A 17,142-nucleotide genomic window follows, 5' to 3' on the forward strand; every position below is an offset into this window, starting at 1 on the left:
AAGCCCTCTCCACTGGGGGCAGGGCCTTCATACATAGCAGTTTTTGCCTCCAAAGCCACTGCTTTCAAGTAATTGGCACTTTCCAGTTCTTAATCACAGCTCAGCAAATCCCTCTTAGCTGCTCTATAGCTGGAAATCTCAGAGAGTAAATGTAGGCAATTTACCTGTTGCACGTTGTTGCTAGCTGGAGTAGCTTCCACCCCAAACAGAAGGCAAGTGAACTCAGGGCAATTCTGAGAACAATTAACTGATAGCCATTACCCCAAAGAGCAAGCAGCTTAGTCTCTTGTTCAAGAACAAAATAGCTTTCTGCTCCTTTAAAGATTCATGGACATATTGTGATTTAAGCGCTTCTGTTGGCAAAGTCCTATTTCATTGGATGTCACATGAATTGTGCCATAGTGCTCTGTTGTGCTGAATTCTTATCATATACCAGCCAAACAGAGCCCCTGACAGCTCCTGCCATCATGGATTGAACAGATCTGTAAGACAAGGTCATTTATCCAGCCCCTGCCCTGATTGACATTACTTTGTTTCAAATATTTTTCAGAGTCTGGCAAGATCCATCACATATGAGTACAGCACTCCAAATAATCTGCCAAAGGTACCTGGCATGATGAACTGGGAGATTAGTCTGTGAAAGCAGGACTTTTAAAAAGGGAAATGCAGAACTGCATAGTGGTATGCAATTGTAATTTGCATACATAATTTGTGCCATGACATATCTGTGCATTTTCTTTGTGTTCTGCTTGAGTCACCTTCCATGACATGTAGAAGCCAGCAGAATTGGAGAAGCCCCTTAGAACCACAATTGTGACTCTATTAGTAGAGTGTTATATTCAAGCTTCACACAAGAGGCAACATGGATGGCAACAAAACTTTAGAGAGCTATAAATAAATAAGAACAAGAGGCAAATGCATAAACATTGTACAGCCAGCTCACGCCTTTCCTTGCACAGGCTAATCCTGATTTATGAATGTTCCAACTCTTAGAACAGTAATCCTTTTATCATGTACCCTATACTCTGCATCAAAGGAGCAATACCTCTCAAGCATGTGGAAAGCTAACTAAGCTATATCATCACGCTTCTGGTAGACCACAAGCCACTAGAATGGCAAAATTAGGAAACTGGAACAGTCAGGTGAAATCTCCCCCTTCCCCATCTTGAGATGCAGAATAACCTCCTATGACAGTAGGACTTACAGTGTATAAAGGTCTTATTACACTGGAAGATAAGTACCCTTACAGAGCAGGAGACACAGTTTAATAGGCACCTTGTATAAAATGTAATAACTTTACATATTTGTACATTAAAGGGCAAATAAAGTCAACTTTGATTACATGTTTAATAGTAAATTTACTTAATGGTCTCAAAATTAAGTTAATACATTAAATTTTTAGTGCTTTGTCGTCACATATCCTTATATTTGACTGCTATCATTATTCTTTTGATTTCTTGTGAATGTGTCTTTTTTCCTGCTAGTTACACAGCATATTGGATGTGTTAATTGAAATTACTTATAACTAATCAGCATATATATTGTAAAATCCAGACACTATTCAACAAGTTCCTTGGTCAGAATTTTTTTGGAATTAGCTAGAAATTAGAATTGCCATAAAATCATGCAAGGATAGACCACAGGCAAGTTTGAATCACAAAGGCCAAACATAAGTAGCTCCTGTACAACTGAATACAATTATAGATTGTAAAGCATTTCTCTCAACACATCAACACTACATCAATGATCATATGGATCATCCATTCCTATAAACCAATAGCAAGATTCTGATGAATTTTAGTTTTTTTGTCCTGATAAACAAATTCTATTTGTGGAGGCTTGACTTTGAAGCCATGAAGTACATGGACCTAGTTGCTTGGTAAGTATTCCACACCCTAACATGTTCAACTGTCACAATACTTGGAAAGTACCAAGTACCTCCAAAATAAATAGGAGCAAGAAGGTAAATGGTAAATACTGGAGGGGTTTTATTGGGAACACTACCTCCATCACAGCAGGACTTGGGGACACCCACGGGAGGGATGAAGAACCTTGAAGTGTAGATAGAACCACATGTACACTGAAATGTTACCAGATATATCTGTGGTGGGTAAGGGAGGCCTATTTTTACAACAGTGTCTCTACCTATCCTGCCAACCTTAGAGGTAACTAGCAGTGCAGTGCCAAGATGGATGCCATCCCTGGACTGGCTCAGTGATACCAATAAGGACAAGAATCAGCCTGGACAAGTTTCCTGCCAACATTAACTTGCAATAGTCAGCCTCGCCTTTCCTAAGGCAATTAGGACAAGACAAAGCCCTCAGCCTGGGAAGAGCCAGTTCTCACCTGGACCACAACACACCTGCCTCCAAGAAACAAAGGTTATGTTAACTAATCTCATCAAACTTCCTTTCAGTCATTCTTCAAACAACTAATCCAATCTCTGAGTTTCCTGACTAATCTCTAGAAAAGATCACTTCTATTTGCACTGGCATTATCTTGGAGCTGTAATTGTATCAGTTCCACCCTACAATCTAATCGTTCTGAGATGTTTCTAGGTTTATTCCTGACTCCTGAAGATTTCTGAGGAGAAAAATCTTATGTATATGCAGGTGGAAAAGATCTTGTAATAGTCAGCTCCCCCTTCGCTAAGCAAGGTCTGACCTTGCCAATTCCCCATTCTAAAAAGGTAATAGAAAAGCTCTCTAATTAAATGAAATCCAAAACATTCATTAATAAAAAGATATAGCTGTAGAAACAATATAGAATCCAGTACTATAATCCACAATAATGTGTTCACGAACCACATTAGTTATTTGAGGTGTCACCTATTATTATTACTATTTATTTGAAAAAAAAAAGTTATGTGCCCCCTTTCTATGCAATCAGGGCCACCAAATCAGTAACAGAAAAATCTAGGCCAAATAGTTGATGCAACACAGAGATACTGTAAAGCAATTTGAGTGCACATTTATCTTGACACTGTAGAATGCTTGCCATATTAAATTGTTCTCCAATGTTTTCCTGCCCTTCTTCCCAGACCTCAAACACTACATCATAAAAGCAACTTGTTGCATATCCTGTTTGCGATATGGTTCCAAATACTTGGTTTGCGGGAGACAGAAAAGATAAGGGTCGTATTAACATACCATCCACTGTGGTGTACCACATGTTGTGCTGAGGTTACACACACACGCACAGACAAACATACTATTCCGAGGGCCTGGTGTCTAGACTGAGGCTGCTGGGACATAAATGTCTGACCTGTGGGCCAGCATAACTGTGGCCTATCCCAATGCATGATAGACTTTGGTGTTGTCATTTTTACTCTAAGCAGGTACAAGATGACAATAAATGGCCTCTGCCCTTGTCCTGGCAGGAACATTATGCAATAGATCTACAGCGCCTACCAGCCTACAAAGTGGTTTTAGTTCCCAAAGGATTCAGCAAGTATGCTTGGCTAATCTGCCCAAATATAACCCATGCTTGGAACAGGGAAGTGACTGGGAATGTAGACACAATCATGCCTACGTCTCCTCTTGCTGCTGTCACAAGGATTGTCCTTCTCTCTCCAGCCTTTCCTGCTTATTTAATATGCTTGCTATTAAGTTTTTAACTGACATTCTCAGTACAATTTTGTTGTTTTCATATGGAGCACTGAAAAACTGTTTTACCTCATAACCAACAGTTCACAATAGTAGCAAAGAACCTTTTATTCTGAGCCCATGCTAAAAAATCCCTTGCAGAATACAGTACTTTAAAGTGTACTGTTACAGCATAATCACACTTCTTTAAGACACAGCTTATTTTCCAGTTTTGTAGTATTTACCTGAGCAATACCTTTAATCCATACCATAAACTGAGGCTTTAAAACCATGCCTAGTAATCTTAAGGATTCTCAGCGGTCTCTTCTTCCAGCTTATTGTCCATAACCATTTTTCCATGAATATGAATTCAAAGTCCAGTTGTGAACTATAATTAGTTGCCTACTTCTGTTCTAAACCCTAGGATGCAAGTCTATAGAACAAAAAACAGATTTAAAGGATGCTTTGGATAAGTTTCCAATATGCTTGCCAATGTTCACATTGTAAGAAAAGTCAAGGTTTTTTGCCCTTTTGCAAGAATAGGCGACTTCTATCACTAGCACATTATTTCCAACTGGCTTCACAGCAAAACATGATCTAGGTAATAAACTTGAAGTACATTCAATTATGCCGTGCATTTCTGAACAGCAGAAATGAATAAGAGTGTGACCCCAGCCATTTGGGAAGTAACAAGCTTTGCAGAAGCTTTCAGTACATTATTGTAGGTATCCATTAAGATTTTGCTCCCTGCAACAATGTCTCCAGCCCATTAATGTGTGCATATGCACATTGCCCTTTCAGCCAGATGCAATGCTCTTTGCTGCCAGAGTATTATGCAGCAAAGCCCAGGTATCCATTAAAGTCAATTACCCTAATTAAGTGGCCCTTAAACCATACCTCCTTTTAAAACAACCCTTCCATTCTCATTTATGCGAGATAATGCTTAGCTACAACTCTGCCAATTCTCACAACCTTTCAGGTACTTAGCAACCTGTATCTCTTTTCCCCATACGCATTTTACCAACACCCCACCCCCCACCCCATCCCAAACACACTGGCTTCATCTCTGTACCAATCTATGTAAACTATTCCCTACATAGCCAAGCCCTTTTCTATTGATAATCCTTCCATACCCTTCCCCACCCCAATCCAGAAATGCATAGCTCGGGGAAAACGCAGGTTCTGCATGGAAAAATCTCATGTTCAGTGCATGACTTCAGCTGTTTGGAGCTCTGCAGCATTACTAGCAGAGTAGCCTAGCATTGTATAAACAGACCAATTATCTAAGGCAGATTCATATTTCTATTTGCCAACTACAGGCATGAGCTAACTAGACAGAAAGATTTTTAGTAGCTGCCTAATGTTTTGATGTTCTTGGAAATGCTTACTACAAAGGTTCTTGAGTTAAATTATGCAGACTGTATATACTGCCAGGAGTCTAGGAGTGAACCTGGATGGTAGTAAAATGGAAGGAAGGTGGTAAAATAGAGGGAAGGCTACAGTTGTGATGTGTGCCTCTATGAACAGGTAGACATATATCACAAACCACTGATGCCCTGCTTGTCCCAACCCAACCGAGCTACAGTGATCCATGCAACAGTCACCTCTAGGCTGGACTACTACAATTCACTCTATGCAGGGCTTCTCTTGGGCCTGTTCCAGAAAACTCCAGTTGATCCAAAATGGAGCACTCCAGATCCTCATGGGAACACTATGACAATCACGTATCCAGTCAGTGCTCTGCTAGCAACATTGGTTCTGAGTGGAGCATCTAATCAAGGTCTTGATTCTGGTATTTACTTTCAAAGCCCTAAATGGTCTGAGGCCATCATACCTGTGAGATCACCTTTCCCAATATGTTCCCCAAACAGCTTTATGCTCAGCTAACAATAATCTGCTGGTGACCCTTGGCCCAAAAGCTGTCCTGCTGTCCTCACTGTCCTTCTCAGCTCTGCCCTCGTCCTGGTGGAATGCTTTGTCTAGTGAGACTCTAGCAACCCAATCCAGAACTAACAACCCAATCCAGGGGAGGGAGCAAATTGCCATGGGGAGGCAGCGTGGCCCTACATCGGCAGAAATGCCCTCCCTAGGGCACTTACTCCAGTGGAGGGGAAATCCATTGGTGGGCGGCCACAGCAACCCACCAACATGCCTGAATACAGACATCAGCTCTGCCAGCATAGCCGTGGTGTTCTGGAGGTGTGTCCAGGGTGGAGCCAACCTTAGCTTTCACCCCAGCTTTGTCCTGGATACATCACAACCAGGGGTGGCATAAGCTCACGAAGCCCAATGGAGGGCCTTTTGGTAGTGGGGAGGTTTTAGTATTTTACCTCCCCATGCCGCTGAAAAACCCTCTAAAGGCAGTAGAGCATCATCTCTGGCTGCTCCAGGCTCTGAATTGGGTTATTAGTTTCACAAGGCCTGGAAGACACAGCTATTCCACCAGTTTTATGACTGAGGCAGCAATAATATACATCTAGCAGGTCTCCCTCTGATCCTGTTCTCCCCCCACCCTTTTTTTTTTTTTTGTATTTCATTCTCCTTTTCCCTGGATGCATAGTGTGAATGATAGTTTTTTGGGGCTGTGAAGAGAATCACCATTTTGCTTGTATGTTACTATGTCCAAAGAGAATCCATTTTGTTTTTTGGAAGAGCTTATTAAAAATCTTGTTTTCGGTCTCCCATGCTTTTCCATAGCTTAATTGCAGGTGTCTGTAGATAGAGACAGGCTGTACCACCACAAAGGTCAGATTCCTCATTACAGGCATGCAGATTCCTCAGTGCTGGCCAGTTGTTTTCAGCTGAATTTAACGGGGCAGCTAGAGCTTAACTGAAAGTTTCAAAAGGGTGGGGTGACTTGTTCATTTTCAAGGGAGTTCTCACTAATTTGATATTTCCTTTCTTTTTTTTCACATCTACTTTGCCTGAAGAACTCTGTCTATTAAGGATTTATGTTATATTTTCTAGCCACTATTTCTTTTAGTGAGTAAGTATACTTCATTGTTTTATTGAGTATCTGAATATGCACCTTAGGATTTTATATTCACTGCCTATTTCTTACAGCTATTATTTTACAACCTTTTTAAAAAAATAAAACTAGTACAATTTTGCTTTGTGTTTGAATACTGGTTCAGAACCCAGGGCTTGGCATTGCTACCACCCCAACGGCCTAGACGGATCTTTAATTATTACAAACCCACCAGAGACTATCAGTGACATGTTGAATGAAAACATGTTATTTATCTAATGTTTTATTGTTCAAAGAGGCCCTGAGCCCATAAGGGGAGGGGAGCCTAACTGAATGAAATAAAGAAACGTGAGCATTATATACTGGCAACTCAGAATTTGGGGTGGTGTTAGCCCAGGGTAGCCTGATCTTGTCAACTCTCAGAAGTTAAGCAGGATCAGATCTGGTCAGTATTTGGATGGAAGACCACCAAGGAATACCAGTATCAATACACCTGGCTAAAGGAATACCAAGGAATACCAGTATCAATTACCTGGCTAAAGCCTGCCAACTTTAAGGCGGGCAATGGAACCACCTCCAAATGTCTCTTGCCAAGAAAACCTTGCAGGGTCTGATAGCAAAAAAGAGAGTAATTATAACTGTACTGATAATGACTGAGAGCAATTCAGTCTGCTAGTCTACACTGAACAGGCATCTTGCCTACTTGTGGCACAGCAGTCCTTATTTCCATTTGGCCTGCTTTCACATGTGCATTTTGGGCCAACAGGCTTAACTAAAACCAATTTTTACCCATTTCTGCAATTTCAAACAATACTGAACTACCTTCTTGACACAGTTGCAGTTCTTCAAATGCAAGGCAGATTTTTCTTCTGAAACACCTGAAAGATGTAATGCATCAAGTTGACCACATGATGGCTCTGTGTAGCCATCCAAAAAGACTTGCTAAATGGCGATTGCTGCTGGCCAAATGACATAATGCATTGACTCAGGGACCCCAGTAATGGGAACCCTGGCCGAAGCCTGCTGCTAGCACTCCACTCCAAACTTTAAGCATTGAACTCAAACAAACTCAAACAAAATTGCAGAGGAATCACAATGTGCCTGAGAGTCATGAAATTCAGGAAGATAGTTCATGAGATGGATTTAGAACTCCTTTTTACCCAGGATACTTTCTGAAAACTTACCCACCTCAAACCATGCCTCAGGGGAAATTATTCCAGCCAACCCCGCTCCTTCATACTCCAACCAATCATTTCCATACAGGAGCAGAACACTGAGAAACTTCTTGCAGAGCAACTCAGCTGACCTACCACTATCTCTGGGCCAAAGTCTTGCCAGACTTTTCTTATGCCTACTCATCTCTGCTTAGAATGTTTCAGAAAACATAGTAGCAGGAGTTTTAGAAACATGCAAATTCAGATTAGACAACAAATCTTTGACATCTGACAGTAGGTATCAGAGAGAAAGTATCAGCATGAATGGACTATGCAGAGATAATATGTTTGGCTCTTTATGGATGTTACTAAGCTAGGAGACACTATATATATATTTCTGTGGGTCCCATGATGGGCCGCATCTTCTCAAGAAAATGGATGAATATTCTAGACTGGACAATGGACATGGTGTTAGCCCAATCAGCTTCAAGAGACCAAAGCAGATAGGATGCTAACTTTACTCTCAAGACAACGTTCAGAGGGTTCTAATCAGGTTCTTTAATTGATTTAATATGCTAATGAGACATTCCAGCTGCACTGCCTCATAAAACTGTGAATCTGGGCTATGGCATTGTACTTGTAAAGGTCAGATGGGCCATTAAGGAAAGATTATAACTGACTCACACTTCAGCAAGTGATTTTCCTGCAATAAAGACAAGGTTAGTTACTCGGAAATACCCTTCTGAGGAAATGCTGATTGTGAGATATCACCAACTCATCATAAAGGCAGCCGTCTGGTTTTAGAAAGGATTTTAATGTTAAGGTTTCTTCCTACCACCCCCTCCCAAACCCATAGCCATGACACAACATCCTGCCTAAATTACACAGCCCCCAATTACATAGATTACCTGGCTAAAGCCTGCCAACTTTAAGCAGTCTTAAGACTATCTCTCAAAATCATGACACTACAGCTCCATGATAGCAAGGTTGTTTTTTTGCAGCAAATATGTATAATTGCATCAGCACTGTTACACTGTGCAAATCTGTACGTAACATATGCTTGATAGCTTACTGTCTTTTATTCCTTTTAACTCTTTGCTTTCAGCCACAAACTGGAGCTTTAATGATCCCGGTGCATTAACAGCAAAGATATAACAGGCTGCAGTCGTAATAAAGGAACCCGTTTTCCTATTTACTCATTCACATTTGTCCCGTGCAGGCAGCGACTAGAGACCATGGAAACAATCCATGGTTGCTTTTGTGCTTCGCACAAAGAGACTTCTCTTTTTTAAAAAACATTCTGGCAAAATATGTGTAGCTATGCAGGCCTGCAGATGAATCCCCACACACCCATGCTGATTGTCCCACAATATGACTGGCTGCACCTGTATAGCTACGCAAATGTAACCTGCAAAAAATTTTTAAAAGAAAAAGGGGACTCCCTGGAACAGCCAGGCAATGGCAGGCAGCTTCTCTCTCACCATGGAGGCTCAGTGGAAGGAAGGCAAATAATGCATCTCCAACATGGGATTTTTCAAACAAATTGCTAGTTTAGTGATTTTCAAAAAACCTGGGGCAGGGGAAATATAATGGGGCAGGCACATTTTGGGGGTGGGACATGTGTGAAGTCCCTCCCCCCATGTGTTTTATAGCATCTTTCACCCACGTTTGTTTGCCCATGTGGAATCAGTCTTTAGGCTTCTCATGAGAATTTGCAGGCACTCCCATTCTGATGTTTGTACATAGACAGCAACTACTCAGCCAGCAGCTGACTAAACATTATTTTTTTTCTCAGCCAAGTACATGATTAGAAGTTCCTGAACCTTGGTTGTTCCCCCTTCCCCCAACCTCTAAAATCTGGTAAATTTTAACCTCAAAGTAGTTGTGGTATACAGAACACAAATTCTTTATTATTGCCACAAATAAAATATACTCAGAATACAGCTTAAATTACAGTCTGCATATGTTACAGAGGAGGGGGCAAGTCAATTACTATTTCATCCAAAGTAGGTAGGAAATCTGTAGTTGACTGAAGAGTGTCTGAAAAAAATTAAAAACAAAAACAATCACTTATTTTATGTATGTATTTATTAAATGTATTATGCCACCCGCCCTCAAAGGGCTATGGGTGGTGTACAAAATAATCGAACATTAAAATCACAACTATAGTACTGATTAACTGTTGAAAATAAGTGACAAACTGTACATTTTCTAGTCACCAAGATTTTAGATTATGGGTCTCCCAACCTGGTCCCTATGGGTTCCAGAGCACCTGAAAAGTGTTTTTAGGAAGCAGGTGGGATTCCTACCCAGAAGGACTTCTGATCAGCTTTGCAGATTAAAATAACATTCTTTTGGTGGCAGTTGCCACTACAGTTGTTGGATTATCCCTCTCTCACTCCTGTTTCTCAATGTATTTTTTTTAATTACTCCTCTTATCCCTTGCACTTGAGCTTGGTGTGTGTGTGGCTTCACCTCCTACAGCAGCCATTTTGTGCTTGCACCCACTACCTTGCATCAGAATTCCAGAGATGGGCACTGGCTCAAAAGAGGTTGGAAACCCCTGTTTTCAACTGCTTTGAAGTACCACAAACAGGTTTAAGCTACCAGAAAAACAAGCCACAGATCCTTTTAAGAGAGCTGAATACTGAGCAAAATGGTACTTACCAAAGTCCCAAGAAATTGAAGATGGTTGTCCAGTCAAGAAGATCACGCTTTGAAACCTCTCAGATGCATTTTCAAATGTCATAAGAGGAACACCAGTCAGTGATTTATGGCTCAGTCTGTGCTCCTCAGGAACCTCAAAATTCTCAAAGTCTGTTTAGAGACATTCCATAAACCACAGATAGGAGATACTATATTGTTTGGATAACAGTGTTTACATTTCTGCTGTAATTATGCCAGCTAGAAGCATCATATACGTACCACCACCACCCCACCTCCACCACCATTTTGTGATGAAAAGTTTTGCTAAGAATTTCAAAGTAGCCCATGTTGGAAATTACCTAAAGGATCATAGGGAAAGAAATTCTCCTTTTCTGGACAGTCTTCAGTGGTCACACTGCACCCTTCAACTCTACTTGTACTCTCAGCAACCTTTAAGAAAAAACAAAACCTCTTATAAGATTTTTACATGGATTTTTGCTTGGAGGCAAAACAGTTCTATATCATCATCATCAAATGACCAAGCAAAGAACTTCACATTGCAGCATCAGATAGAGACAGTGCAGACTGGATGCTTCTAGCCTCTGGAACATTAAGGAAGATGGGTCCCACCAACCTACCCAACCTATAAACAACTCTACCAGTGAACATTCTTCCTCCCTGGCCAGCCTTAACTGTGGTTGTTATGCACCAACTACAGGTTAATGTTAGCTGGGATTTTCACTATAGCCGGGATCTGAGATTTGCTATCCAATCTCCCTTAAGATAAGCCCCTGCTTTATTAGGGAGGTTCCCTACAATGTTGTGTTCTTTCCAAGTATGATTTGTTGGGCTCCTGGGGCTTTCCCTTTTAAGCCAGAGCAAAGAAGAACCTCCTTTGCTCTGACTTAAAGGAGAAATGGGCAGACAGCTGCAGGCCCAGTGTGCATAGCACCAAATCCAGAGACGGGGGAGGGAGATGCTTAGCAGTGTCTTCAAAGTAGAAACACTCAACTCTGTCATTTCCTCCATTCTTTTTTGTGTCCTATCAGAACTTTTAAAAAACCTCACCTGTTAGGGAAGATGGGGTTGCTAAGTTACAGGGAGTGAGACTGCAAGATTCTCATTGCATCGGCCCTATTGCATCAAAGTGGCATGAAATAAGAGGGAGGGGCAGCACCAGCAGCACACAGCGTGCTGATGGGGCAACCTAATGCCATCACTTTCTCAGCAAGGATGGCTTTTCCCACCCCAGTAAGAAAGAAGAGTTACAACATCTTGCTTTCCTCATTTAATTGTAGGGAAACTCCCCCTCCCCCAAATTCACTGCCATTTTTCTGCCATTAAGTCACAGCTGACTTACGACAACCCAGTAGAGTTTTCAAGGGAAGAGACTAACAGAAGTAGCTTGCCATTGCCTGCCTTGCATCATAACCCTGGAGTTCCTTGAAACTCTCCCTTCCAAATACTAGCCAGGGCAACCCGGCTTAGTTTCAGAGATCAGACCAGGTCAAGCTAGAGGCTAGTTTGAGGCTATCCAGGTCAGGGAACACAGCCCTCTAGAGAAATGAAATTACTGACATGCCCTTCCACCATGGCAGCAATTTTGTGATGACACCTACTACTGTCACTCAAAATTGCAGAAGTTCATCCAGGTTTACCGAAGATGTACATTCCTAAGACAATACCACTTTGTTACTCCTTTTGTCTGAGAATGGAATATGCTCCCAAACATTAATTCTACTTACCTTTTTTACAGATAGGAACTTCTTTCCTCTCGGGATTTGATGCTTTTTGGATGTTACAGTCCTGTTCACATTTCCAAGGGCCTTCTTGATGGAACAGGTAGTTGCTAAATTTACATTAGCTGTCCTTCCAGCAAGTGGAGTCTTCGGGTTAGATTTTTCAACAAAAGTCTTTGCTGTGAGAGGAAATTAAGTAAGCTGAAATACTTAAGACCCAGCACGCAAAAACCCAGCACACCAAAACCTTTACAGTGCAAACCTGGGGAGAGCTTAGTATGAGCTTAGTATGGAGAGACATGCATAAGTTTGAACTATAAAAATAGCATCTTCAGGACATGATTGGAGCCCATCCCATCCAAGAAACAAAATGGCACTAATGTTAAAAAAAGGATACACCAGATAATTAGACATTAAGGAACATGTTATTATATATTCTCTCTTGGAGCAAGCAAAGTCTTTTAAAGTTTTATTCATTTAAAATGCTTTTCAAGAACTGTTTAGCAGGTAGGTTTTGATATAAGGCAAGTTAAAACATTAGATGATAATTTCTGTGTATAGATTCAAACTCAAAGGTTATTTAAATACCCTGTTTCCCCAAAAAGAAGACCTACTGCAAAAATAAACCCTAGCATGATTTTTTGGAGAATGCTTGAAATATAAGCCTTACTCCAAAAATAAGCCCTAGTTGCACATTCCCCAGCGCAGCTGATCTGGTCACGTGGGGGGTGCAAAATCATGGGAAAATATAAGACATCTCCTGAAAATAAGCCCTAACGCATCTTTTGGGGCAAAAATTAATATAAGACCCTGTGTTATATTTTATATTTTACTGTAAAAGTAAAGTGTTCCCGAAAAGCTAAAGATTATAGCCTAAAATCAGACCTGTATCTTCACATGCATGGAATTTATAACCATTATTTAGTCAGCATTATTCAGACACCCAGTTTACAAGGAGGTGGAGCTGCAGCTGATAGAGAGCTGGTGTACCTGAATGATTTACAACAGAATTCATCAGTCCCTCATATCAGTAGTTTTTCCTCAAAGCATCCTCTGATCGCACCGGCTTCCTCATCTAGTACCACTTAAATTCACTTTCCACTCACTGCAAGATTCTGTCCAATAGCCTCATTAGCACCCTATTTATTCTGTTTTCTGCCTTTTAGAATTCTCCACACCTCAATTCATAAATCCTTGTTTTGTACGCTACTACCAACCATAAATCTTTGTTTTGTATGCTGCTACCAACAAGGAACAAGGCTATAGATACACAGTCCAAAGTTGCTTAGTAGCTTTATAACCAGAATGATCAGTACTTAAAGTTCATCAATATCCTAAGAGAACAATATGTTCAACAGGCATTTCAGTTCACTGGTGCCAATGAAAGTTCATATTAGCATAGACTCACAAGATCCTGACAGCAGTCTTAGTCGAGTCTTTGAAGCAGCAGCAGCGCCAATGTTACCATTTTCTTTGTCCATGAAGATAGGGGTTGCCATCCTTATCAAAGGCCTACTAAAACAGATGATTATTACTCTCAGGTTTCTAGTTTGTTCTTTTTTTGATCTAAAAAGGAGTAAGCTGAACAGCTATTTTTAGAAACTCAGAGAGCCCTGTCAAAAGATGACTGTTTTTAAATTTAACTCACATGGAGGATGTATGAAGCTTTTTTTGACTGTTTAAGCACAATATTTCCCACGGAGGGAATGTCATGTACAACCTTGGGTTGCCAGACAGTATCAGCATGTTCACTGTGTGACTTGGTTTGTCTCTGACTGCTACTGTCCTTATATTAGTCATGAACAGTACAAAGTAAGTATCTTCAGAGGGATGCATATGGAGGGGAAAGGGTTGGCCTATCCTTGTAGTTGTGATAATGGAAGTTGTTCAGCATTTTGCTCTTACAACATAACAAGAGCTTACATAAGAATATGATTTCTAAATGAGTTTTTATCCTTCTTTTTATGACTCCATCACTCAAGTACAGGGCTTTTTCTCAACCAACCTGTACTGAGAAATGAACTATTTCCTTACTAACTTGCCTTGGAATGATACCCTGTTTCCCCGAATATAAGACATCCCCTGAAAATAAGACGTAGTAGAGGTTTTGCTGAAGTGCGAAATATAAGGGATCCCCCGAAAGACGTAGCAAAGTTTTTGTTTGGAAGCATGCCCGACGAACAGAACACAGAAAAATAAAACATCCCCTGAAAATAAGACATAGCGCATCTTTGGGAGCAAAAATTAATATAAGACACTGTCTTATTTTCGGGGAAACACGGTATGTAATGGTCTTATTTATTTAGTTCTTATTTAGCCAGCTATCTAACATATATTCTTAAAGACAGAACTTCTTTGTTGCCTACCACTACCAAAAAAAAAACTTCATAAAGAGTAACTTGTAACCACAAACATCTGCAACAAAGCCACAAGAAGTATCACAATCTCTTTTCCAGGGAGACAGAAAAAGGATGCTAACCAATATCTCTCGGAAAAATATTCCTGCTTTAATTAATATTTAAATGCCCCTTATAAGGCTTACTACCTGGATGCAAGCATATAGACCTAGAACATTGATCCCCTAGTTAATAATTTGGCCTAAAGCTAGTGTCACCTTACTGCCCTAGCAGGGGGGGGTGGGGGGTGGAGTGCTTATTCACAGGTGTCCCTGCCCGCATGCCAGCCTAAAGGGTGATACTGGTGTTGCAGAGATGGCATGCCCATTCTCTGGCAATATCCAGGTCTACCTGCAAGAAATTTCCAGGAATTTTTTAAATTTCTGTTCTCAAGCTCTCGCTTGCCATAGCATTATTTTCAGCTTCACAGCCAAGAACAATGTGTCCTCAACATGATACAATAGCCCTGCTGAATGGATACTAATTTCCAGCCAGAAGAGGACCACTGATGACATTGCCTCCCCGATTATCTTAACCCAGATACTCCCTTCTGTAACTAACTTCTCCTGACCACCTTAAAATGCAGTCTATTGTTTCTCAAACAATGCATTCGGACACCTCCCAGAGGTTATATCTTAGGAACTCTGTGTGTGTGTTTATTGCATTGAATCAAGTGCTTCTGAGAACCTCTTATCCCTACAATAAAGTCTGTCAAATCTGTATTATATTCCTCTCTGTGGATTTTCTTTCCAGAGCTGACCTTTGTTTACAAACTCGTATCAAAGATTCCATATCCAGCCTCTCGCACAATTAATAAGCAGTCTGCACTTAGCTAATTTTCCCCGTATTATTGAGAAACTGCATCTCCACCCTGGGTAACAACAGACTAGATTTGTGTCTTTTAAGGAACTCCTTCCAATAGCTGAATCTATGCTTGTTTGAAGCCATTAGAATCCTTCAGAAGCTGTTTATAATAATTTATTTTGAACATAAGAATTAAATGCTCAGCAATTCTGTAACAGCATACTCGACTGCTCTCACTTTAATAAGCATGCCATTATAGCCACCTGTGTCTGAAGCCCAGATGTGAGTAGTGTGTGGTTAGCTTATTTTAAACATGCTGGTTTGCGCAGATTCTCAGCATCCAAGTGTCTGTCCTTGACTTTACTAACCAAAAGATGTTAAACTGCAGACCACTGGGTGTAAACAATTCACTTTATGGAGTTCACACCTTAAACCCAGCTGGTCCCTAGGCAAACCTACTGCAATCGCACACTTTTATATCAACAACCTAACTGCTAAATTGGCATTGATGAGATTATGGTAGGGCATCCCTTTCAAAGCACTGAACCCCTACCCAAAAACACAATACACACACCATACTCCTTCTCCCGCAAAGCAAAAGGGATAGTCCTCTGTTTAGTGGGTTCAGGCTATAGGTTAAAAGGACTTTTCCCAGCCTGCAATAGTATACTTCCCCAACATACAACCTAATGTTATGTATTTACATTCAAAAGAAATTCAAGTTCAGTGTAGCAAAGTATAAGCAAAGAAACCGTTCTGCAACCCGTTCTTTACTTATCCAGTCCCTTTTCCCTCCAGTGCTTACCCCAAATAAGGTCTTTAGTAGGACTCCAACTGTAGTAATAACAGTGAAAACTGATAGCAAAAAGAAACCTTCCAGTGTGTGATAAAAGACAGAAACCTTATTGCTGGTCAATGACCGTAAATAAACTGACTGACTGACAGAAACCTTAAGAAAGAAGCGCTAACCTACTGAAATCCTTCACATTCCACACCGCTATAAACAAATACGAAAATAGCTATTAGTCATACTTACCCACCACTAGTCTATCGCTAAAGTAGGAAAACCGGCACAAGGAAACTGCTAGTTCGTCACAACACCGCAGCAACGACAGGTCAAAACAAACCAATAAAATCCTGTTAGCCACCTGTACTTGGAGAATAAAAAGAAGGCTCACATTTCAAAGGCTACACCGTTTGCTACGTGATTTTAAATTCCATAGCTCGCCCCTCATTGGCTGACGTTGCCTGCCTGCCGGTTGGACGCTTCCAAACCAATACAGAAAGGAGGGGTGGAGACAACAATGGAGGGATGAGTTTCTCGGGAAAAGAAACCCTGTTGCGAAAGATTAGTCTGGATACCCAAAGCCGTCAAACGCAGTTGCACGTTGCGGGTTCAGAAGTATTGGGGGACGCTGCTATGTGGCAGGGCTTCAGAACTGTTGCCTTTGTTTGGGATTTAGATGTCCCAGGACTAACGTTGCCAGCTCTGGGTTGGGAAATACCAGGAGATATGGGAGTGGGGGGAGAGAGAGCCAGAGGAGGGCATGGCATGAAGAGGGGAGGGGTTTCAATTGAATATAAAGCCATAGAGTCCACCTTGCAATCAAGTTCACGGAATCATAAATTTAGGAAAGGGGCATAGCGTGGAATCTGCGAGAATTGTAGTCCAGGATCGCCCAAGACAAAGTGGATGCTTATTGATGAAATGACAGAACTTCATTGAAAAGCGAACAGTAGCCCTTTAAGGAGAGATGACATAGAGACTAAAAGTGTCAGAGGCACAAACTGTCGTCATGGTTAGGAACACTTCCTGTTTTAGGCTGGACTACTTTTCCCAGCTCCAATGCA

General features: G+C 41.0%; 1 protein-coding gene across 5 annotated transcripts; it reads right to left on the bottom strand.

Annotated features, from left to right (window-relative positions):
• Positions 1 to 9,588: 9,588 nt before the first annotated feature.
• Positions 9,589 to 16,805, bottom strand: PTTG1 (PTTG1 regulator of sister chromatid separation, securin). 5 transcript variants are annotated; one of them, XM_048489827.1, is made up of 6 exons: positions 16,332 to 16,805; positions 13,500 to 13,603; positions 12,098 to 12,270; positions 10,712 to 10,802; positions 10,374 to 10,523; positions 9,589 to 9,746 (listed from the first exon to the last, which is right to left on the bottom strand). In XM_048489827.1, the coding sequence occupies exons 2-6, from the start codon at positions 13,588 to 13,590 to the stop codon at positions 9,673 to 9,675; spliced, it is 579 nt and encodes a 192-aa protein (XP_048345784.1). In that variant the 5' UTR covers positions 13,591 to 13,603; positions 16,332 to 16,805; the 3' UTR covers positions 9,589 to 9,672. The 5 variants fall into 5 exon arrangements, with proteins under 5 accessions (XP_048345784.1, XP_048345783.1, XP_048345782.1 ...); XM_048489826.1 differs by having other exon boundaries at positions 13,500 to 13,606; XM_048489825.1 differs by having other exon boundaries at positions 16,328 to 16,803.
• Positions 16,806 to 17,142: the final 337 nt, after the last annotated feature.

Source organism: Sphaerodactylus townsendi, linkage group LG03, assembly GCF_021028975.2.
Source record: "Sphaerodactylus townsendi isolate TG3544 linkage group LG03, MPM_Stown_v2.3, whole genome shotgun sequence".
NCBI lineage: Eukaryota > Metazoa > Chordata > Lepidosauria > Squamata > Sphaerodactylidae > Sphaerodactylus > Sphaerodactylus townsendi.